The 24,427-nt window shown below is 39.2% G+C and overlaps 2 protein-coding genes and 1 non-coding gene across 3 annotated transcripts; 2 read left to right on the top strand and 1 right to left on the bottom strand.

Annotated features, from left to right (window-relative positions):
- The first annotated feature begins 604 nt into the window (after positions 1-604).
- On the top strand, positions 605-4,670 carry LOC131768519 (uncharacterized). The gene is made up of 3 exons (XM_059084242.2): positions 605-733; positions 2,047-2,076; positions 2,723-4,670. The coding sequence occupies exons 1-3, from the start codon at positions 703-705 to the stop codon at positions 3,052-3,054; spliced, it is 393 nt and encodes a 130-aa protein (XP_058940225.1). The 5' UTR covers positions 605-702; the 3' UTR covers positions 3,055-4,670.
- Positions 4,482-21,575, top strand: LOC131768515 (uncharacterized). The gene is made up of 18 exons (XM_066161742.1): positions 4,482-4,509; positions 4,964-4,993; positions 5,478-6,269; positions 11,503-11,631; positions 12,247-12,341; positions 12,959-13,078; positions 13,608-13,763; positions 14,247-14,486; positions 14,880-14,992; positions 15,787-16,017; positions 16,275-16,387; positions 16,485-17,092; positions 17,475-18,161; positions 18,450-18,810; positions 18,930-19,067; positions 19,172-19,282; positions 19,971-20,093; positions 21,109-21,575. Exons 1-18 carry the CDS (start codon positions 4,482-4,484, stop codon positions 21,573-21,575), a joined length of 4,542 nt encoding a protein of 1,513 aa, XP_066017839.1.
- Trnae-uuc (transfer RNA glutamic acid (anticodon UUC)) lies at positions 6,939-7,010 on the bottom strand. Its single transcript has one exon. It is a non-coding gene; the product is annotated as a tRNA-Glu (tRNA).
- Positions 21,576-24,427: the final 2,852 nt, after the last annotated feature.

Raw genomic sequence — 24,427 nt, 5'->3', positions numbered from 1 at the left:
CAAAAGCTATCGGCAAACTGTCAGGAAAACCTGTCCAAATAATTGGAGTGATGTGACCCAAGTATTCCGTGCTGAGAAGTGGCAAGAGCTTTATTCGCTTCCTGCCGCTAAGCCCAGGGACACCGAACTTTCTGGCTCGTTAGCTAACTTGAACACTATTTATTCCCTGCTGAGGGGGAATAATTATCCCCTTTGCATTGGCAGTTCATTGGCAGTCAATTTTCCAGAGTCCCTTCTACACTCTGTTACGTGCGCACTCCTTTTATTCCTCCATGTCCTCTTATGTTCACTCCTGTCGACTCAGCCACAGTTGTGTTATTGCTCGAAATTAAAGGGGAGTGTTTGTTATTTTGTGGTTCCTAAATGATGGAAAACATCTTCGTTAGGTCACAAAATTGCATAATGATTCCACCAAGTTACAGTTCATGTCCTCTTGGATTCCACTTTGTAGGAAGTCTAGAATAAACAAAAAAATTGTACCTCTGACTCTAGTTATTTTTGATCATGGTAATATCATGCGGAAGTGTTCTTAGCGGTAGTAGTTATCACACGTAAGGATCAATAACTCACTCCACTTTCTAATTAGCTGACCCCGGCGAGGTCACGTGATCAGACTGAGCCTTCCGTCATTGAAGCGTAATTAGTATTGAAGATATCGTAACCCGCTTGTCTAACGAGTGATCTTTGGATCAAATTGACGCGATGAAATTCTCTGTGTATCTCATTTGTTCAGGTAAGGATTCTTAATCTTAGCGTGTTTTTACCCAATGTGCTTGGGAATGCGATTGATAACAACAGCAAAATCACGAGGTATAAGCAAGTTTTATTTAGTCATTAGAGTACTTCAGCAAATCACAACGTCAGCGAGGTCGAGGTAAAACAACAAAGATCTAATGTCTAAACAACAGTTCAGCCCGTGTGTTTTAAATATTTGTACACTTCCTAGCCGTCTTCTGCGAACGACAACGTGATGACACCTACTGTGAAATTTACATGATTTGACAACGGAAACCCCAACCACAAATTATTTAAGTTCCATTTTCAACTTTACGCTGCTCACAGAAGTTACGCCGAAGTAAAGAAGCGGCTCCGTTAGGGAGTGTAAACACAACATCCATTCGCAAAATTCTACAAAAGATATAAATTCAATTTTTCGTCAACGTTTTCCCGGCGTTGCCGTCCTGATTGCGTAAGGTCCCCTTATGATTAAGTGTCAGTCTGGTCATCGATCACATTTAGTGAAGAAATCGACGCACGAGTGTACGCTGCCATTTGTTATTTCTGTAAGTTACGATATAAAGCTTAGATAACTTGCGATCACTAGATGCTAGGTTGAAAGTTTTTCATTCACCAGGCGGTTGGCGAGTAAAAAAATTCTACATAACATCATTGTCATTTGATCACGTTCTGTTTCCTTCAGCGGCTCGTATCACCACTTATAAAGTTTGAAAGACTTTTTTTTTATTGCTTAACGAATTGATGAATTAAAAAAATATACATATCTTTTCATCAAGTAAAAGAACCTGCTTTTCCGGCAAATACCTAATATTCAAACCTCTTAGGATAATTATTGATGTCACTTTCTGAAATTATGATAACATTCGAAACTAGCGTGCACACACGTAGTTGTTGTCATGGATTAACTGAATTCATTTGAATAGGGTAATCATGGCTAAAATTGGGGGAATGTGTGAACAACAAAGCTGCAAACGGTTCACAGGAGTTTTATAATCAATTTATCTTCGAAACTAGTATATATAAGGCAGAATTAAAATTTGTGGAATTAGGGAAATCAAGTTGTCGGTTAATCGCCAATCAATTACAACGACATGCTTGATTGCTTACCTTGCACATGTCGCATCAAACCATTCACACTTACCCGATTTCCGAGAAAAGTACATATTTTATTTCGACGCACCCCGCACATATGTTGATTAAGGGCTGTTGATTAAGGGTGTAACAAGAAGGGAAATATGACATTTTTTTGCGAAAATTCACGGGTCAATAAACCACTGAACGAATAATATTCTTTGTTTTCCTTTTCAGTGTTCTTGTGTCACTTGCAAGAAGTTGAAGGTACCTTTACTGACTTTACCTAGTTTTCTGGTGTTTTCTAGTCATTGTTTCAAGCCTTGTCATTGTTCGCTGTATAAGTGCTTGGTTCATCCAACCGCTTGTTCTTGTTCAATGCTTGAGCTCTCTGAGTTGCCAACTTTGATATCAACTTTATTTACCTTTGAATCGTGATGATACGACTTTACCTGTCAAAATGCATCACGCCATTTAATAAAGCTGTGAAGGAATTTAAATGATTAGGCGAAAAGCAGACCAAGAGAACAGCTTAACCAGGCATTCCTTTGGAATCTTGATCCCTAGATTATTGGATTATAGTGATGTTTTCAGTGCTGCTAGACTGATAGACTATTGCAATACACACTACATATTGGATTTCAAGACAAAAGGTTGCCCAAAGGGATAGTGAAACTGTATATTCTACAAATGTACGTTAATAGAGAAACTGTAATGATTACCCTGTTATACTCACCCACCGAGAGAGTATAACAGGGCAATTAAGTATTATCAACTTAGTTGATAAAGTAAGTTGGCCACCGTAAAGAGTTTTAAAGCTGACGTTTCGAGCGTTAGCCCCTCGTCATAGCGAAACAGTTCGAATTCTGAGAATTCCAACTCAAATTAGAAACAATTTTTTTCACTTTTGCAGCGCTCAAAAGAGTTGCATCTGCTGTGTACATCGTACTGGCAGTTCTTTTCCTTCTGATCCTTCTTGGAGGGATTTTCCTGTTAGTAAAATACAGCATGGACTGCAACTCTAAAAGGCGGCGTACGCGTGACTCTAGCGTGACAACTAACGTTTGTGACACACAGCAGCCTTCCGAAGCCGGTCTTCAACATCAGGATTACTATCCAGAATTCCTACATTCAATCTACCCACCACCGTTAGAAAGTCTGCACTTCGCAATTCCTCAGCCGATGATGATGCCAAGGACGGAGATTTTAGTGGGAGAGCCTCCCCCACCTTACCCTGGCATGTAGAAGAGACCTTTTCATTTTAAATCGTTTTTTAATGATGCAGGAAGTGGTTATACCTCGCAATGACTGTTAGCGACCAGCTCTGAGAAGTGATCATCCAGCGGGTTGTAATTAATTGATTTAGTCTAGAAAAACAACATTACTTTTATGACGATGGATTCCAAAGTTGTATCCCAAGTAGTTGACTACTCAAACTTGACCGACGGCTGAGCTATTTTTGAATATTCCATCTATAAACTTTCATGAACAAACGAGAACTAGGAACTTTGTTAAAAATCAGTTTTACTCACTGGGGCTTAAAGAAATACAACTTTAGAAAGTAAATGCCAGTTTAATTAAATGTAAATGTAAGTTTAATTAATGATAATCGACGGATTTTGCGAAGGTACTTACATCCTTAGCTTGTTACGTGATAACTGCTGCTGCATGTGACAATTTATGCAAATATTACTAGGGTGAACACGTCAACCGGTTTCGCCAATGTTTTGCTACTGCTGTTGACAAGAATGCGTGACAGTGTTACGCTGAAGATCCACGCTGCTAGACAGAACAATCAACTGACACAAAAAAACTGTGATTAATGCTTGAATCATTTGATTGAACGATTTCTGGATATATTTTCAACCCTGAGTTATTATTACTCTTAGTCAAAAATATTTCCTTACAATTACAAATAGTATCGTACTTGTTTCAACATTAGAACTGAGATTCTGATGTCTACTTTTTAACTTAAGTTGCGGGACATTATTTAATTCTGCATTCAGTCGTAGAATATTCAATTGTTGCTGTAGTGAAGATTTGGAGTCAATAGATTTTTTCAGGGGGGAGGGGTAGTGTTGCATAACCTGTATCTCTGTAGTCGGTTAGAGCTTCGTTCAACACTGTGGAAATATAAGTATACAAAGAAAAAAATATTAAAACTTACAATGCATCGCACTCGTTAATTACAGCGTATATTTCTCGACAAAAGAAGGACAGTAATAAATATTAAAATAAAAGAACCTATCCTCTTTCGGATACCGCTTTGGTTTCAAAGCCAACTCCGTCGATTCGCAACATTCACTAACATTCTAGAAAATGTTTAGTCAAGGCTTTCTTTATCTCACTCCTAAAGAATGGTTCACTTTTGTTTTGAATTGGAAACAACAAATCGCACTTAATAATTCATGTGTGTGGCCAGCAAATGAGTGTAACGGTGTTATTGGGGACTTCTGCCCAATCCGTGTCCAAGGTAATTTAAACTTTGTGATAAAAACACCAAAACAAAGCAGTTAATAGCACAGCAGTTGCCTAACATTCGGGTAATTAATTCGGTTTTCTGTATTTTCATTATTATTGGATAAATTCCTAAGAAACTTCAGTGGGGAGTAACACAGAAACTTTTTTCTGTTAGTATATTTTAAAAGGAAAATTTAGTTATTGTTTGAAAAATGAAGACCTGTTTTTATGTCTTTATAGGTAAGTGAGATCTACGTTTGCTTGAAATCATGAAAGTATTCATGTAAAGGCAAGCTGGATCGTTCGGTTGTTTTAAGCAATTATCTTTTTCCTTCCACACATCCATCCGTCGCAAGTTATTACTTTCCACTTTCAATCACAGTTGCTTCATTGAGGGATAATGGGGAAACGGAGGCATGTGATGACCGTTTAAAACGTCTGGATCCTATCTTTTTCGCAGGAAAAGATCTGTCTGATACCACGATATTTACGTTTAAAATCTCTACTTTAGCAAGGAAGATGAGTTAGCTCAGTATTCATAAACGTAAAGAAATAATAAACTCTTAAATGAAAATAATGCAGTTTATATTCAGAAAAAAATTATTGTCATTCGACTAAGTGAAGATCATAACAATATTTGTATCAGAACTTAAGAAGATATTGTAGTTTATGCTTTATATGCTTTCCTTCACAGTCTTGCTGTCTCTCCTTCAGAAGGTGGAAGGTAATTTAGCCACAGTGTAAAAAAGATTTTCAGCTCAAGGTTTTCTTTACCTGGTTCAATTTTTTATGCAATTATATATGACGCTTAGATCAAGACCAAACCAAAACGAGACAACGATAAAAAAAGTTTAGGACATATCTCTCGCAGACATGAGTGAGACAAGTAAAGACGGATAGACAGACAGAAAGACAAACAGAAAGAAGGACAGACAGACAGACACACCGACACACAGACACACAGAAAGACAGACAGACAAAAAGACGGACAGACAGATGAACAAGGAGTACGAAAATGTTATATATTTTTATCGCAACTGATGACATCAATTAATTTTTGAAATGAGAGTATATAACATACAAAACTTCAGCAAGATGTTAATTTCTTTCTTTTCGTTGCTGGCTGACTACTTAAGACAGATGAAGATCTTAATACTTATTAGATTTATCAAAAATTTCAAGTTGACACTCTGTTCTTCAATTTTCAGCGTTCAACGCCAGTTCATTCATTGGCTTCTTTTTTCTCGCGGTTTTCGTCGTTGGTGGGCTGATCTTCTTAGTCTTGTGCTGCAAAGATCGAAAATATATTTTTGGCGGCCAGCGGCAAGAGCATACAACAACAATGACAGTTAACATACCCAGCATGCAACACTCTGCCAGAGCATCTCGCGAACACTACCCAGGATTCGTTTCGACCACTTTCCCAGGACGCACCGCGCCGCTACAGGTGCATATTGAAACATCATATTTGTCATACATTGGGGAACCTCCCCCACCATATCCAGGCAATGAAAGAGGATATGCAACTGATAACAGCTTCCCAATTACTCGCAATGACAATGGCATTGACAATTACGGAACTGGCATCGGCATTGATGCCAGTGGCATTGATATTACATACAATAACTCTGAAGATAATGTAAGCAACACTGAAAATTATGCTAATGACACTGAGTATGATGGCAGTGACATCAACAGTCTTGGTATTGGTCTCCACAATGACGGCAATGACGTTGAGAATGATTGCACCCAAAATGGTAACAGCATCGGAAATAATCATGGCAATAGCCAAACTGAAAATGAAGGCGACGGTACCGGTAATGATACTAATGAAAGTCATATTTCTTGCAATGGCTTTAACAGCGATGTCAGCAATTGCAATGTTATTGACACAGGTAGTGGGGAAATCGGCACTCAATCAGCAATCAATGATGGCGAAGGCAATGAAAATAACGGAAGTGTAATGGATAATAGTGCAAACGGCATTAGAAATGATACCAGTAATATCAAAATTCCTTGTACCAGCGTCGAAAATAATGCAACTGATTCCAGATTCGTGGTAGTGCATTGAACGATAATGCAAACGGCATAAGAAATGATACCAATTTTATTGATGTTTCGTGCGCCGGCGTTGAAAATAATACAACTGATCGCAGTGGCATCGAAATTGGCAGCAGTGATGTTGTGAAATTGCTCGCAACTTCAACGCTAACAATTATGGCACCGGCATCACCATTGGTTATCACCAGTGCCATCGATAGTGACAGCTATGACATCAAACAGTGACCGGAATTTTAGTGCATCAGCAATGTTGCCATCAGTTATCGATTTGTGAGCGTGATAGGCCTCTGTTTGATATCTAAAATGTTACAGATTAGAATATTTTTTCCCTTTTTTACATCAGGGGTCACTACGAACAAACAAATTTTATCTTCTACTAGATATGTAGTTTCAGCCCTGGCCGTACTTTGGTCTACAAGATTGAATCACTTACATGACCCTCTAAACTGTATGTGTGAATAACGTTTACACCCCCATGTTTAGACATCACATTGCCCCGCGGGGTCAATAACGCGTTAGTGTCTTAATACGACAAAATGATATGGAAAAATTCTTCGAACACATAGACGGTGAACAACACGAAGAAGGAAATAAAAGAAGAGTCATCCTTCCCATACCGGGAGTCGAACCCGCGCCGCCTGGGTGAAAGCCAGGAATCCTAACCGCTAGACCATATGGGAGCCAGACGATTAGAAAAAAGAAAATCTAATCATTTTTAAATTTATGTCACAGCCTCTCCTTACCATGAAGTGCTCTTTGGGCTTCGGTCTTTATCTATGAAAGACACTCCTTTTGCGAGCTTTCTGGACGGGAAGAGGTTCAGAGAGGCTTGTATCGAAGGAAAATTGCAGCGAAACCGACGTATTACCTGAGATTAGCATGTGCTTGTTGAAATTGTAATCATTATTTTGGATGTTATCTGTTTCTTTTGGGAAACGTTTGAGTAACGTTGACGAGAAAATGAAATAATTAATTGGTTCTCGACTATTGGTTGTTAAAGAAAAACAATGACGGGCTTGCCTACCATAATACCCCTAGAGATAATAATAATAATAAAAAAAACTGTTGTTGTTATAACGCTAATTATACTGCGAGCGGTTACATCAATAGATGTAACATCATCATGCTTAACCCTCTTTTAAAAAAGAAAACACCTTCACACTTCGCTAGAAATTTTCGCGATTTGATTGTAAGTCTTTCACAACTTTGAGAGCTCGTAGGCTGAGTGAAACACAAAAGAACCTAAAAGAGAAAGCTTTCTTCAAGACCATAATAGGGCGCAAACACTCTCCTTTCGACCAACCATTGAGTGTCTCATACAAAAAAGGTAAGGCTAATCTAGTACCCAGATCCTGCCGTGTAACTGTCTCTGAAGTGTAGGACCTTACAACCGCTTGGTCGTTGAAGGTCTGGGTACAAGACTAGGTTAAGACTGTACTCAAACCGGTGCAGTTGCCCTAACAGCCGTAGTTTATCCCGGTTTTTGTAGCATAATTACTGATTCCCCTTGGATGGGATGCTCGGGTCGACGCAGAACCGCCCCCTCCCCCCCCCCCACCCCTCTCCTATTCTGTCAGTTTTTCTGGAAAGTTCGCAGCGTCTCCACACCATTTCATCGCAATGGTCTCCCGTAACATTGAAAGTACTAGTAAACGTGCAGATTCAAGACATAAATTGTCGCGACGAGAATGAGTTCTTCTTCTCTAGCAAAGGCTAAATCGAATTTAGATGCTATAATATGCGGGCATTTTAAAAATTCTCTTTGTCTGACTCAGTTTCAAACATAAAAGCAATTATTCTCCCATGGGATCCCCTTTTCTTTTCCTGACCCTGTTCGCGTCATCACTTACGGCCCTCGTATGAGAATTTGTCTATGGCGTTTGTCAACCTCATGCAAAAAAATATTTGACTAACTCAATATAACCATTAATTCTTGCAGAATCTTTTGCACTAAGCTCATTACAATAGTTGGTGGCTTAGAAATGACCATTGTGCTGTTGATCGATTGCCTTTCATTCAATACTCGCAATTATTCCTGAGAGCTTTATTTCCCCTTGGGAAAGCAGTAAGCAGAATAAAGAGATATCTTAATTTTTAATCTCAATTTAGCAAAGATCTAAAATTGTGGAGCATTTCCATCGTGCGCGTGTTCAGTTTTAGTGACTTGGTGGTAAGTTACTGCATTCGATTATCATAACATATCCATCTTTTTAGAGAAAGGTGTTCTTTCCTCTTGTCACTTACTTGGGACAAAGAAAAATTCTGATTCGCCCTCTTTTCGCCAGGAAAGACAAAATCTAGAGGGAAGAACTGATCACAGATTTTCGTGCAAAGTACAATTGTAGGATGACAAAATTGAAAAAAAAATGTTCTTGAGCGAAAATATTGTGTTCTTCGTAACTTCCATTGCAAAGTTAAAATGAGTCGGAAAGTGAAAAGTTTGCGTGTGAAAATCCAGTGTAGCTAAGTTACTTTGAGACGCTTTGAATAGTCACAAAGGACGCTGGCATCTTCCACCACTGATATCGATTCATGATCAGTTGGTTTTGTTACTGCTGTTTGAAAGGGTCATGAAAAGAAAAGAAAAGCCAAGAATTGTCCATATATGATGGGGTCTTGGCGTGGCCTAAAACATGTTCAATTCTCTGTCGAATTTAGTTATGTTAATTCGAGTTGTATATTGGTTCAATCAACTAGTACATTGGTTATTTTCATTTTGAGACGCTCTGATTGAGCGCGAAGGATTTCGGAATCTTCCACTACTGATAATCAGTCTGTTGGTTTTGTTACTGCTGTTTGAAAGGGCAATGTAAAAAGACGAAAATTCACAGTTGTCCATAAATGAAGGGAGTTTTGGCGCGTCTTCGATCACATACTCTTTCGTTTCGCATATGGTTACATCAATTTGAGTTGCATTTCAGATCGATCGAGAGAAACGTTGTCCCATCTGCTCTCAAATCTACGTAAACCATCGGTGGCCGGAAAATTTTTCAAAATGTGTCTCACATCAGGTCGCGCGTTCACATTCTTCGTTGAAGGAAACGCTTTACCAAAACCTTTCGATTGAAAACTAAACATGTGCATCGAAGTTCTTAACAAAAAAATTCAAATGCAATGCAAATTTTAAAGTAATTACATTCAATTGATTAAGGTAAGTCTGGTGATATTTTGGGATGCCTTCGACCGACCTCGGTACGATTAATTTTCTTTGGAAATTTCTTTCAAGCAAGATGTTGGTCGCAAATATCTAAAATGAGAATGAGTAAGGCCTTAAGCGTTGTTTCTTTCTTTCCAGTGTAGTAAATTTCCCTCCCCTACTGAATTCTTCCCGACCCCTTAATCCATCTTACAATGGAATGAGGACTGTTGTGCTTTCGAACGTAATTTGAAGCTCTGCATGTTTATTCATGAGAGTGCATGTCCACTGACACTCGTTGTTCTCCGTCAAAGATAAAATTTGTTTCTTCTGCCCAAATTGCATATGAGCTGAATAAGGGCCCGAACGCACTACGCCAGTTTTGTTTATTGCAAAAATTATGCAGATATATTTGTCTTCAGTTTTGGTCTTTAAGAGCGCGCAGTTTTCTTTTTTTTCTACCAAACTTTTATCGAGCCGTACCAAGCATTTAAGTCGACTTCGCCCTACCTCGGAGCTGGTATATTTTTTTACATATGGAGGCGTTGATGTGAATGAAATTGTCGTGCGATCACTCAAGTAAATTAATTTGATGCCTTCAGGTAGACGAAGCCCGCAAAAATATCTAATTTTTCGCGGCGTTCGAGCTGCGATAAACATGCATTTTCCTGCAAACGGAACCTAGAGGAAAATTTTCATCTCAACGTGATTGACACCATCTGGTTATTTTAAAAATATACGGGTGTTTTCAGGTGTGTACGCGATTGCCAAATTCAAAATTTGGTGGAAACAAAATTTGTCAAGATATTTTGCAGAACAGAACAATTTTTAACCTAGTGCACACGCTAACTAATTCAATACTAAAGCTGTTATAGTATAATCGGCGATTAGAATATTTCCTTTGAATAGAAAATATCTCTACAGTACCGGAAACGAGTTTTCCTGGGTAGACGACTGAAAACGTTATTCGACTAAAGGAGCAATGCTAGGATACACATTGCGTCAGGGTTTGCTAACTTGCCTTAAAGAAGTAACACTCATTTAGATTTGCCTTTGGGTTGGGAAAAACCAATGAAACAAGAAGGGTCGGAGCGTAATTCCTAGTGAATTTGTAGGGTCGAGATTAATATTTTTGTGTTTGTTGTTTTAATAGATTTTAAGTACCCAGAGGATGACTCAGTTCTTTGAGCATCTCATCCCTTTTTGGCTGCTTCTGGCGTTATACATAGGTAAGGATCAACGGGCAATATCATATAATATTAAAAAAAGGTATAGGTTAAATGAAGATATATCCTGACTCGGCGAGAGAATATCAATTGATATCCTCTTGGACTCGACCATATCTCTTGACTGTACATTTACAAAACCCACTTCGGGCAAGGAGTAATATTTGGAATTGAACACTGTTAGGAAGATTTCAAATGTGCTTTTCCTCAACAAAGTGTGAGCAAGAATGAAGAAAAAACAGGTAATTGAGTCCCAAGAGCCCGAAACTTCGTGCATGCATGCAAACACACGGTTAATTGTATGTTTTTTTGTTTGTTTTTTTTTACGTTGCAGTTAGGAGGAAATAACTACACGAAAACAAAGAGAAGCTGGAACTAAATAATAAGCATCCCAAAAAAAAAATACCAAAGCTCACATTATTTTAGATTTCAATACAGCTAACAAAAAAAAACTTTCAAATCAGCGAGATATTTCAAAATTTGCCTTTAAATTTGGGTATCGAGAATTGCTTTTTCGCAGAATTTTGTCAATGTTTTGACATGCAATTACGTTTTTTTCGTATCCTGATTTTCGTAAATGATGTGGAACTCGCTAATTTGATTTGTGGAGATTTTAAGTAAAACAGAGGAAAGTCCGGACAGGGATAATGTTTCGTCATTTCCTTTTTTTGTGCGAAATGGATAGAAAGCAATGACTTGCCTTGTCGAAATAAGCAACACCTTGCAAACAGCCATGAAATTTGTAAATTATTGTCTGCGTCCAATCTCAATCTTTAATGTAGTAAAATAGTGTGGCGTTTTAACTTTCAGACAATGTTAATACTAAGGCATTACAAAGAACGCCGGCAGAGGACTTGAACAACAGGGAAGATTTCAAAAAGCAACTTGAAGATTTAACGCAAGTTATAAAGAAACTTCAGGATGAGTTTGAAAATGACGGTAAGATAAGGACATCCTGAGCTGACTTATAATCTTTATTAGCTCACATCGAACTATTACATTAATAGATAGACTTCTTCGTTCATTGCAATCTACATCTTAGTCGTTCTTTGGGATGTTACACAACGCTACTCTTCCCGACTTCCCGAACCGAGTGGCGGTTCTTTCGAGGTGATTGTTGCGTGACGTGCTAAAGGATAACTGAGAAGGAGAAAACATTAATCGATGAGGCTTTGTCAAAAAAAGATCCTTTGCACGTCACATTGCCTTGTCTTTGTGTAAACAACATGTGGTTATTAGTTTGAAATAGAAAGCAAAAATTTAAAGGTAAAATACCACCTCACATCCATTGCGATAGCACGCACAAAAAAAACCGCGTAGCAGAATCATGCTACCATGTTTAAAGGTCAGTTACGCACACATAAACAGCCAAACAACAACAACAACAACAACCACAACAAAGAATGAAATAAAAAACAGGGATGCTGAAATTGATTCTGAGGTTTCTGGCAAAAATGGAAGAGTAAGAATATTTGCATGATCCGCGAAAAATATAAAGTTACATGGCCACCAACATCAATCAATACTTATCTCTTTCTTGGTTTCTTTTTTAAGGTAACCACAGAAAAAGAAACATTTTGAATTTGCGTGACTCTGAAGAAGGAGAAAAGAAAGGAGGGAAGGAAAAAAATTCATCGAGAAATAACATGGTGAGTGCCAACTTTGTGGCATAGAAGTTGAATTACTGGATAATTCAGTTCTGTAGTTCAATTTCTTGTAGTGTCGAGAATAATGTATGTAGTTCAGAAAACGAGCATTGTTTCCAAGAAACACCATCTTTCACCTCCTAAAAATGCGTCTTCTTTTAAAATTTATATGAGCTAACGTTGTTAATGTGACCGTAGGTGTCCTGGTCTTTCCTGAATCATGTCTAAAATACCAGTCAGTCGGCTAAAAAATCAATTCTGTAACTTACTTTTGCTGAATCTGGATTCTGTGAGTTAAATTGCCTGTTCATTTTCATGTGCATCCACTGAAATTGAGATCAAGCAGGCAGACAGCGATTGCCTGCAATGGATCATTACTTCAAATCAGTACATCAAAGTAAGGATTTCATTAATCCTTTGCTCTTGACACTAAAGTCCTTACCATTCCTTTTCTAACTTCAATGGTTCCCGGTAACCACTTCGATCTTCCTCAAGGAAACTGCTTTATTTAACCAAACGTGGTTTGGTAATCCATTCGCATCCGAAAAGTGTTCCTTGATCTTTTGATTAAAATAATATTTGAGACACATTTTCAATGTGTGCTTTACTTCTCCTTCCAGTTCAAAGGAACAGCTCTTGGGGAAAAATTGTTGGAGGCCGGAGTCAATTTACTGACAAAGGAGTTAAACAGTAGAGTAAAGACCAAAGAACAGGAAAAAAAATCAGACTCTGGGTCCAAGGTGCTTATAACATTTGAATCAAACAAAATTATTTACACTCTATTAGTAACGTTGTTGTGATGTATTTTAGGTATTTCAATTTGAGTGTGTATTGGTGTCAGTGTATGGATTGTCTCTTTCAGTCGAGAATAAAAATATTTAACCATTCTATCATCGAGTGCAGCTCCTGACACCGAAGGCTGAGATGCAGGTCCGTTATTAAAGCCAGCAAAAAAAAGTGAGACAAAGAGAGAGAGAGAGAGGGAGAGAGGGAGAGAGGGAGAGAGAGAGAGAGGGAGAGAGGGAGAGAGGGAGAGAGGGAGAGAGGGAGAGAGGGAGAGAGGGAGAGAGAGAGAGAGGGAGAGAGGGAGAGAGGGAGAGAGGGAGAGAGGGAGGGGGGGGGAGCAAGATAGAGAGAGAGAGAGAGATGGGAAAGGCATCCTCCATCAATTAAGATTGGGAGGGCATGAAAATCTCACATTGTAAAAACGAAGCTAAGCTTATCCTTTATCCTCATACTTTATAAATCTTTAACTTAATTTTCCAACAGAAAAATCCCAAAGAGACATTGCAGAAGAGAGCGAACCCAGCTGTGGCCGCGGCTGCTGGCGAAAAAGCTGTGGAAATGGGTGGTAAGATGGCTGAAAAGCAAATGGAAAAAATGGAACAGCAGCAAAATAAAGTCGACCAATTTCTCGGTTCCGAGGTTAGTACATTCTTAACTTCTCTAAAATTCTTTTCACTCCGGCTTAACCTTCGCCATTAATAAAAAGTTAAAAGTGAATTCCCCGAACGGTTTCAATACACTATCCAGCAATGAGGATTGCTGAGGATCATGAGAGTTAAAAGGTTTAATGCAGTGAAGACTCTAGTGATTTGTTTTGGTCCGGCACTAGAGGAATGTGGAGTGCAGGGAGACTTTTCTTATGACTAAGCAGTTAGTATTTCAAGAGTTTGTCGAATATTTTTATATCAACGAGCTGACACATACAGTACTGCAGGGCGAGATCCTCGAAAAATTATTCGAGAGTCTCGATCCTCGATATTCGATCCTCGATCCTCGATCCTCGATCCTCGATCCTCGATCCTCGATCCTCGATCCTTGAATCTCGATAGTTTCGAGTAAAGAGGATCAACTTACCTTTGAGAAGTACTGTAGTCTTTACAATTGCTAATACTTTACTTGAAGATAAAACTTGACATCACTGGTGACAAAGGTTGGCAGACCGATGACATGTTCATTCCGCCTGGTTACCACATGGATGCAAAAGTTGTTCCGGAATCAAAACCTGCACCAACTGTGCAAGGACAGCAGCCATTTACATTTCCATTTGGTGCTGGTGGATTGATAATGAACGGATGCTTTGGAAGTGGATATCAACCTGGTGATCGCTGTTATGACGCCACGTGGGCAACCAACAAATGTATTGTGAGTTCAGCGGGATTTACTTACATTTAAGTGACACAAAAAAATCCCAATTTAACACGCAGAGAAGAAACAGAAAATACGCTGCTTGATAAAGATAAAATAATTTATGAAAGCCATAAAAAAAATGAAATCTCTCACAATATTAACTTGAACTAGTATGTACAGTGTAAGAATCAAGGGTTTGTCAAACAGTGGTTACAATTACTCATTAGAATCTCCAAACGAGAAGTAAAAAGAAAGGGAAAATAAGCATTTTGATAAAGATCAAATGATTTATGACAGTCATGATAACTGAAATCTCTCACAATGGTATCTTTAACTAGTATGCACATTGTAAGAGTCAAGGGTTTGTCAAACAATAGTTTCAATTTGAACGGTGCATTCACGTCGTAGGATCTGATACCTGGAGCCACATTTGTGGGAGTTGGCTTTGATGGCCGAGGAGACTACAGTCCTGAGTCCAGCAGAATGGATCTTGTACAGAGAGCCTGTGCTCGGAAACAAAGGTAAAGACATCAGGCGGTGTAAACAAGTAAACCAACTTCCCTTTGTGCATGTGTTTGTCGGAAGAGACTCACGGTATTGTGGAACTGTTTCGTAAGATTTTGAGGCGAGTGCTGATAACCAAGTATGAAAAGATTCTGAAAACATTAATTACTGCAACAATTTTTTTAATTTCCAAAGCTGATCTATATTTCAACTGGAATGTTACCCAATAACAGCTCTTTACTGAATAAAAAAACTGGTGCTTTGCGGGATATCGTTCGTGGTTCTATAAATATTAAGGAGAAAATACCCGACGATACCTAAGCCAATCGCATCACAGCCCTTACATTTGTACTTCGCTACCGTTCAAAAGGCTGTGTCTCTTACAAAATCTGTATCTGTAGGACGCTTTCCTTTACAATAAGCTTACTCTGCTGACGAGTGTACTGGCTAGTTCTATTTTTGCGTCTTTTTTATGTCTAGAAACTAAGAGCTAATAAACTTTCCTCCAAACAACATTTTCCTTCGCGAGGTACATCAGTTTCTCTAATGGCGTCTATACAAGCACTGTAATTTGTTTCTCTTTTTTTAGTATGTGCTAGGGCAGTACGATTTCTTGCGAAATAGTATCTCTGATCTGCCAATCATCATTCATAAGTTGAAAACAGAACTAGAAATTTCTCTCCATGACAAATGTCTACACTGCGTGTATAAAAATTTATGACAAAAAATTAGCTTCAACAGTTCAGATCATTAAACGGTGTCAGTAAAGTTCTCCAAGTTAAAACTAAATCAAACGGATCTTACGGTCTAGATACAACGGCAAAATGATTCCCGACACAATGAAGCTCCTCGGAGTATACGACACAAGTGCCAATATGCAGGTATTCTACAGTCGGTCTGAATACCAAAAATATCTAGAACAGCAGTCAGGCGTCTCCGGATCCGGCTTTGGTTTCTATGGTGGGGTGAAAAAAGCTTGGGGAAGCACAGCTACTGAAGGCTCACAGAAATATCTCGCTGTATTTGATATTGATGTTGACAGGTAACAAGCACCAATGATTATGTCTTAAACAGCGTTAAATGCATGTCTAGTTTGTATTATCAAAAGAAACATGAAACTGTCTAGGGTATTTTATGTTTCAATGTTGTAAATCAAAGAAGGAGACATTTATTTGGTGTTCATATCGACACCAGTGGTCCATTAGCAGTTTTCTTCCCGTATGAGCGAAAAGATTATCTACATTCTACTTTCAGCACTTCTGCCATAGTAATCGTATCTCACTACTATCACTCTTCTAGGTATGAAATTTTTATGGATGTAGTGAAGCCTGACAATTTGAACGTTGGATTCCTTCGAGAGTTCATGATGCTTCCAACCTCATACTACGAGCCAGGGGCAGCTCTAAAATTTCGTGAGTTAAATTTTATTTCTTTTTACTCCCCTCATCCAGCCTTGCGATGCCTCTTGAAAATACCCATCAGGATTAATTGTTGTTTTACCGCTTTTAGAGGATTTTATTCAACGCTTTGGAACTCACTACATCAAGGCAGGACGATTCGGTGGCCAACTTGAGATCCGCAAAAGCATGGATGCTAAGGAGGTGTCATCTAAAACAGAGTTTAGCGAGGTTATGGAATTTGAATTTAAATCTTTCTTTGCCAGTGCTGGCGCCAGAAAGAGCGACGTAGAAGGTGAAAGACAAAGGTCCCAAACCAAAACCTCTTCCACCTCTATGTCTGTCCAAGGAGGGAGTCAGGAGATTGCAGCTGTCATTTCTGATGTCTACGCTCCCACGTTTAAAGCCGAGTTTAAGGAATGGCTGAAGTCAATTCCCACGTTCCCAAAGGCCTTCAAATTCACAATCAGTTCTATAACAGAATTGCTGAATTTCCGATCCTCTGACCTTTTTCCCGATGCAGCACCAAGTTTTGGATGTGAAGCACACAGAGCTGAGTTGCGGAAAGACCCAAGGACTAATAAACACTACTACAATGCAACTATCAATGGAACTGTCGTCAAAGAGTTCTGTGAATATCTCAGCCGAGAGGCACTTGAGTACTCTATCCGCCAGCGGAGAACTTCATTGAAGAGAGCAATTGATGTTTACATGGAAGAGGTGGTCTATATAGTTTTTGACTATGTGGGTACATAGGCCGGACGGGAAAATAAATGGCTCGAGGTCATAACTTGAGGACCAAGTAAAGCCAGGTCTGTGCCTCATGGCCGAGAGCCAAATATTTTCAAGTGAAGCCCGACCTTACTCAGTCAATACGCATTTTATCTATTTATAGCCGCCGATCTTCCATTTTCTTGCCTTTCTTCTTTTAACTCGCATCTTAGCGTAAGGCCCTAATGCGTTTTTTTTTTCTCGTGATTTTCAATAATAGTGTGCCAAATGGTTTCAAAGAGGGACTAAGTTTTTCATTTCACTCGACTCGCTAGTCGGTTGCGACTATCGATGAGCGTTTGTTTTTCTTTCCTCTTTGATTTCCAAATAGGGATCCATCTCGGTATCTGACATGTCACTGGCTCCTGGCATACCCGGGTGCCAAACACAGAACTACAAATATCAAACGAAAGCTGGAAGGCCATCATGGGTGGAGATGACCAAGCACCAAGCTGCCTTCAAAGTGATCTTTAAAATGGACAATGACTTGACAGGTTCCTACCATGGAATGGTCAAGATTCCAAGTCAGTTGGAGTGTTTCGTAAGGTTCATTGATGGAGAGTGGGTAGTCAGTAAAAGTGATGACAAATTTGACTTTTTTAGTGGTTGCAAACGCGGTGGTAGCGGGAACGTGGACTCTGGAGATCACTACCTTTGCATTTATGGATTAGTGCTCAAATACGACGAAGAGAGAGGAGCACTGAACGTTGACGAACAGGGGTTCAACATTTCAAGAAAGACTTTCCAAAAGCTAGATACGAACTTGATTGGTGGAGAGATAGCCAGGGTGGAATGGCCAGCCGAGCACATATTTCAAATGCAGGAGGTAGTTGGTTATTTGCCATGCAACGTGAAATGGTCAAATGCTCTAAGGTTTGACCCTGGTCAGGGAGGAAAATGTCTCCATTTTACCGCTTCAACTAAAGGCACAGTTTTTGTCATCTTTTCTGTCATTCCTAAGGACAAAGACACTTGGTACTATGTGCAGATTTCTCCTCATGGGGTTGGAATCTTTAAGGTAAAGTGTAAATATAACTAGGATGTTAATCATTGAGTGTGCTCCTCCTTTTTGAGGATTTTAGTCTGAAAGAGCAACGAGCAGCATTTAAAGAGAGGAAAGAATTACAAATTCTTAGACATCGGTAATGTGAAATGGCTTGAATTTTGTTGCATACATACGTACTGATGCTTAGAATATAAATTTCATAGTTAGTAACTGAAGCAACGATCAAAGAAGGCACATTTACTCCTAAAAGTATTCTAGTCATCAGCCGGCTGTTCGTTCAATTTTGCAATCTATTTACAGTCACAGGCTCTGAAAGTGTCAAGTGTGGATGTCGATGCAGTTGGATTGGGAGATGAAATCTTGTACCAGCCATATTTTGTTTGTGTCAAACAAGAACCCGATGCCACTGTCATAGAATATGGGAAAAGTCAAGGCACCACTGAGAAGGGAGAGATCTACCTATCCATGATCGACAAAGAGAAGCCGAAGCTTCACGTACGATTTTATGCGTTTGGAAATGGAGAGGACGCATTGGAAATCACTGACGCCCATGTACTTAAGCGCAGCTTTACCAAAGCGGAATGCAAGGGAGACACATCAAAAGACGAAGGAACCAATACATGCGTTCAGAAGTGTCACGAGATGTGTGACCCCTTAAAAGGTAAAATTATTCGCTGCTTCATTTCTCCCTTACAGAATGACTGATCTTTCCTAACTCTGAAGCAAAACCAGTTGCAGGATTGTTGTCGAATGGACAAGACGTTTGTCTTTTCTCCTTAGGTTGCAGGAGTACTTCTAGTGGAGAACCACTGCCAACGGATTGCAACGCATGTTTGTATCTAGAACGAGTTGATACTGGAGAATGTATCGAGACCTGTCCTGAAGGATTCAGAGAGAAGGACAGAACATGTGTCCCAAGTGAGCTTTTTCAATTGATCAATGTATTGGCTTTTTGACCAAATGATTTCTGATTGAGCAAACAATTTTTACTGCAATTTTCTGAGATGTTATCAATTTTTTAGGAGGCTGCCAGAAAAATCCGTGCAGGAATGGAGGAACATGCAAAGATCTAGGGGATGAGAAATATGACTGCCAATGTACAGAAGATTACCGGGGCGATCATTGTGAGATAGGTCTGTTTATCGGTCTTTTCCGCTATAATTAGTCTATCATTGGTTAATCCATAAACTTATCCTTTATACATTGTGTCAAATAATAATGCTGACTTCTAACCCTCGATAAATTAACGCAGACTACTCTCCTTTCCATCCCATTAGGATACAAAACAGGATATTTCATGAAAGCATTTAGGAGGTCTCAATTTGTTCGGTGCAATCTCCTATAGCGTTTTGGACAAATGTTAATTGAACTTAGCCGTTACTCTTATCCGTCCGGCCTCTTTTTATACTGAACCTACACATAGGGCTTCATCCTTAAATTTTGTTCTAGACCATCATTAAAAGTGAGAGAATCTGGACCACCTGTTGTCTGTTTTAGTCTTACGGTCCGAGAACGTGGAGAGAAAACAAATATATTGAATTGTTGACGTTTGAATTACGGCTCATGCACTCTTTGTCGCTTCCCTTCCTCCTTTGGTCTCAATCAATCTGCTCATATAGTTCATGCTCCATAAGGAGAGCAGTCAGTCTTGAAGGAATTGTAAACCTGCACGTTGTTGCATGCTCAAATAAGGTAAGGTTCGAATGTTACTCTGTCCTTAGAATCGGCGGCCTTTTTGATATATAGCTATAACGTACAGTTATAGTTTTATATTCTTGTTGAAATCAGCCAAACGTCTTTTTTGTTCCATTTAATTTTCAGCTGCTCATCCATGCGAATCAAGTCCGTGTAAAAATGGAGGAACTTGCGAGGAGGATCCTCAGAATCTGGGTCGTTTCTCGTGTTCTTGTGCTTCAGGATTTGGTGGAGAAACATGTGAAATTGGTAAGAAATATAGATCATAAAAACAGCAAAATGTCCACGAGACTAAACCCATCATGTATAAGCCATATTTGGATAGTAGTAGTTTTTAGGTGTTTTTGGCTTAATCCTGTTTCCAAAGTCCGAGGAGGATGTGGAAATCAACAAGCTTGTGTCACAAATATTGCATCGTTTGAGTTACAATCCTACGCCTTTGCTCTTTCCAATATTATTCACGCAATACTTGAGGCAGATGCAGCGTTATTCCCTGAACTGATGACGTTGAATCCAGAAATATTTTAGGAAGTCTTACTTCTGGGATGAAGGGCTGTACGGCGTATTTAGTCTCCTAGCTTGGACCTCTTGGGTCATAACTGGTCTTCAGGGCGAAACAACTTGTTTCAATGATAGGAAAAGAGTACGTGACAATGTTAATGGACTTTCATATTGAATTCGAGTAGTTTATCGGCCTGTCATCGAGATTCCAACATTTTAAGGAAGGCGAAAAGCGTTACCATTGAATAACACACTAAAGACCACACTAAAACAATCCTCGGGTACTTCGGTCGTGTGAGATCAACAGGGAGTGCCAACAAGCATTGTAAGATTGCTCCTTTACTAAACCTGAGAGCTATTTGGGTTTTCTCGTATAACAAGTTTAGCCACTGCACGAGAGGCCTTCTCGTGTCAGCCGATCCAGAGGTGTATAGAAAGCAAATGGTAATAACGAAAAACGGGTTCGTTGAATTGCGTTAACCATTCAGTGAGTAAAATCTCTAACATATGGCTCGTACATAACTTTGCGATCTTCTTTTGAAAGAACTCTTCAATCGGCCATTTTGGCGTCCGTAAGGTGTAAGTTTGGGAAAAATCCGCCCCGTTGCCATAGAGAGAGGGCCATCATAAGATAACGAACAAGTAGTAATTTAAAAAAACTGCCTTCGTGGACAATGAATCGAGTGGTCTCTTAGATTCACACCCGCCCGGACGGTATGCAAGGCCAGATCAGAATAAGAGTGATGCACCATTTTTTTTTCAGGCCGCGCGGTCGGCTTAGTAACAAAACATTTTCCATTGGGTCTTTCAGATGTATGTCCTGATGGTTGGACAGAGTTTGACGGTTTCTGTTACAATTATGATGAAGAACGGGAAGTCCACAGCCTTACAGAAGCAGTGTCAGTTTGCGAAAAGTTGGATGCAGACGTCCTGGTCATCAACTCTAGAGAGGAAAACGAATTCGTAAAGGATTTGGTTCCTAGTGCATGGCTTGGGATGAGGTATAGCTACACAGAGCGTGGATATAGAGAATGGAAATTGTTAGATGGAAAGGATCCTCTTTTCAATCTGGTGGAATCGTGGCCTATTTCAGATTATTACAGTCGGTATCGGGGAAATCATGATGACATTTGTGTAATCGTCAGCCGTGACGAAAGAGTTTGGGAACCTACGCGCTGCTATTTCGGAGTGGCGCCTGCAGTGTGCAAGCGGCCGGTTGGAGATCGCTGATTTTTAGATGGAGAGAAGAGTAACGTGCGGAGGACTTCATGATATCAAGAACGCCGTGAACTGTAGGGTTTTGAGAAATGTTGATCTGATTTGAGCCTGAAGCTGTTGAGTTCTGTGAATACAAAATTGTCATACTCTAAAAGTAATAAGCTACAGCTCCCTTCTTGGTTTCCAGCGTTCCTTGGCTCATTATCACTCACCCACTTATTTGAGTAATTCAGTAACTTTTATTTTCACATGTTAGTTTAGATGCTGTTTGGTGACGTAGATCAGAAGAATTCAGTTTAGCACCTGAAGTTAGGGGGTAATAAAGCATGCATAGGGTACACTTATTAATTTTTTATGACGTCAGTTGAAGTTCCGTTTTCTCATAGTATTGCCGTTGAATCAATTTCATAAAATTTCGGTATTGACTGTCTTCTTCTAAGCCCGCAAATATGTTAATGATATTTTTAGGGGGTTGGAATTTGATTTTTTTGTTTCAATCTTAAATGCAATGAAGTTAAATCTTCTCTCAAAACGCTTTTGGTGGAGAACAAGACCGAGTATTTTTCGCCAACAATGGTCATCATTTTTCTCTTTTTTTCTCTGAATTTGATAAGGAAAAATTTGTGTGATTTTAAAGCTATAAAAGCTTTAAAAATTTGAATGTTTTCATTCCTGTACTTCTTTTATCAATAAAGTGAGTTCGTGTGTGAATATAACATGTGGTGTTCTTTGCCATGAAACCTTTAACTCCCGGAAGTGATTAGCATATAACGTCTCCCTATAATATCCATACATTATCCAGCAAGCAGGTAATGAGAAAACTCAAACTTATCAGGTAAAAGTTGTTATTTCCATCTTATTCCACATTCTTGTAATTAATTTACAAGGAAACGTGTAGCAGCCAGAAGGGAGAATTAACAATCAGATCTTGGGAGTTAAAGAGTTAATTAATGAGCAACCCTCCATGAAAACGTATTTCTATGTACACAGTCAGAGGAGTATTGTGAAATGTGGGTAAGTACGTTCTGTAGGGGGAATTATCATCCCCAATACATATTATGTCCTTTACTTTGCATGCATATAATGTCCTATAATTCTCCGAATATGACGTACCTAGGGAAATGTGGGGTGGGGTGGGGTGGGGTGGGGTGGGGACTGACTGCGACTGCGATATTGATCAAAAAATAGGAATTAGACTTGCAATGGACATGACATAAAGTCAACCAAAGTGCTTGACGCTTGAAAATCATTGCGACGCCAGTACATCTACTCAAACCTCGATCCAAAAATGTAAGCAAAATTTAACAAGCAAACCTCTTCGCAATCCTAACAGTGTTTATGTACAAAACTGAACAGTGCAGTGTTTTGAAACTTTGGGGGGGGAGGAGATGTTGGCGTTCATCGCACATTAAGTGATGCCCCCCTGATTTGTTGCCCTTTTTGGGAGGGGTAATCAATAAGAATTGCAGCGCATTTGTCAGGAATAAAATTCGGTAAGTTTAGCCAGGAGTGAAGATCTGGTCCGATCTTAGCTGACGACAACTTTGAGAAAGAATAATACTAAAGTACATTTTCATTTTCCTGTTTGAGACGGTAAGAAACTCCTTGACAGTGTTAATTTTGCAATGCATTTTTAAATTCGTAAGGCTAGATAGCCAACAATCGGCTCAGTTTTGGTTACCCAGCCAAAGACATGCAAAGGGGAAATAATTAGCCTTTCAAAAGACCACTGAAGCCAATACGTTTGGGGCTCTACATACAAAGATTTTCAGATCTTTTACAGATCCTACGAATACTGGCCGTATTTTCTTTCTCGTTTCTTTTGCTACAAGTCCTCTAGTTATTCTAGTACAATACCACTGAAAGTTGGATTTCTTTTCGCCTATTCCTGTTCTATCTCCGCAAACGTGTGTTTCTCAGGTAGCGTTCAATACAACGCACATCCTTCCTGTTTTGGCTCCTGATGTCAATTTTTCCTCGAATGACGTCACTTGCCATTAGCAGCAATTTGTTTGGGTAACAAACATTCCCACATAAGGTCAAGACTTCTAAGTTTGAACGGAAATAGCACTTACGTACAAATCAAATTGTCTAAAATGCCCTCGCCAACCGTTGATATGAATTATTATTGTCAGGGGCAAAACAAAGGGAAATACTGCATCTGAACGAAAAAGAAATCAGACCAAAACGGCCACGAGAAGAATAATAGACAATTGTACAAGTTTAATTACTTAATACCTTTTCCTCCGCTTATTAATTATTAGGTAGCAAGTTGCTATGGCCTAGCTTATAGAAACTCTTGACTGAAAGACTCACTTTATGAGAAACATGGCGTGTATACATTTTTCGACCAAAGTCTAGATTCGGTATTTCAAGTTACAGGTTCCCTCCTGTTAAAAACTTTTTAAAGCACATTTGATCGATTTACGTCTCTCGTTGAGGGAAGGATATCGTGAACTTGATGCGACTTGTCAAGACGGCATGGGCAAACCCTCTCGCTTGTGTACGTTAACATTTTTTCGTGACTGTAGCTTTGCACTGTAGCTGTTATGAATCGGCGTGTAATATTTGAAATCGCCGATTTGCTGACGTCGAATGAAAGTATTGTTACAAGTGTAGGAGAAGTACTGAAAGTACATTTTTCGAATGTGACTTATTTACGAATATCTTTTCAATTTAAAACTCGTTATCGGATGATATACAATTTTTATTTTATCAAGGAAGTTTTACTGTACTGTTCTTTACAATTGGCACAGTTTGTGAAAAAATATATACAAGAAATGGCGAACATCGTGGCACGCTCCGGAAGAGCTACGACAACTTGTCACTTGTCTGCGATATCAAAGCAAAATATTTTTCATGCT

The sequence above is a fragment of the Pocillopora verrucosa genome, chromosome 14 (assembly GCF_036669915.1).
Source record: "Pocillopora verrucosa isolate sample1 chromosome 14, ASM3666991v2, whole genome shotgun sequence".
In the NCBI taxonomy this organism is placed as follows: Eukaryota; Metazoa; Cnidaria; class Anthozoa; order Scleractinia; family Pocilloporidae; genus Pocillopora; species Pocillopora verrucosa.
Note: the sequence above shows the minus strand (reverse complement) of the source record. Positions and strands in the feature narration are given on the sequence as shown.

What these genes read in the sequence shown, in the direction of transcription:
- LOC131768515 (XM_066161742.1), top strand. Translation starts at nt 4,482, where the DNA reads ATGAAGACCTGTTTTTATGTCTTTATAG. An exon ending in CTGTTTTTATGTCTTTATAG is followed by an intron (nt 4,510 to 4,963) that starts GTAAGTGAGATC and finishes TTTCCTTCACAG; the next exon opens with TCTTGCTGTCTCTCCTTCAG. An exon ending in CGGCATTAGAAATGATACCA is followed by an intron (nt 6,270 to 11,502) that starts GTAATATCAAAA and finishes TTTAACTTTCAG; the next exon opens with ACAATGTTAATACTAAGGCA.
- LOC131768519 (XM_059084242.2), top strand. Translation starts at nt 703, where the DNA reads ATGAAATTCTCTGTGTATCTCATTTGTTCAG. An exon ending in TGTGTATCTCATTTGTTCAG is followed by an intron (nt 734 to 2,046) that starts GTAAGGATTCTT and finishes TTTCCTTTTCAG; the next exon opens with TGTTCTTGTGTCACTTGCAA. An exon ending in TCACTTGCAAGAAGTTGAAG is followed by an intron (nt 2,077 to 2,722) that starts GTACCTTTACTG and finishes TCACTTTTGCAG; the next exon opens with CGCTCAAAAGAGTTGCATCT.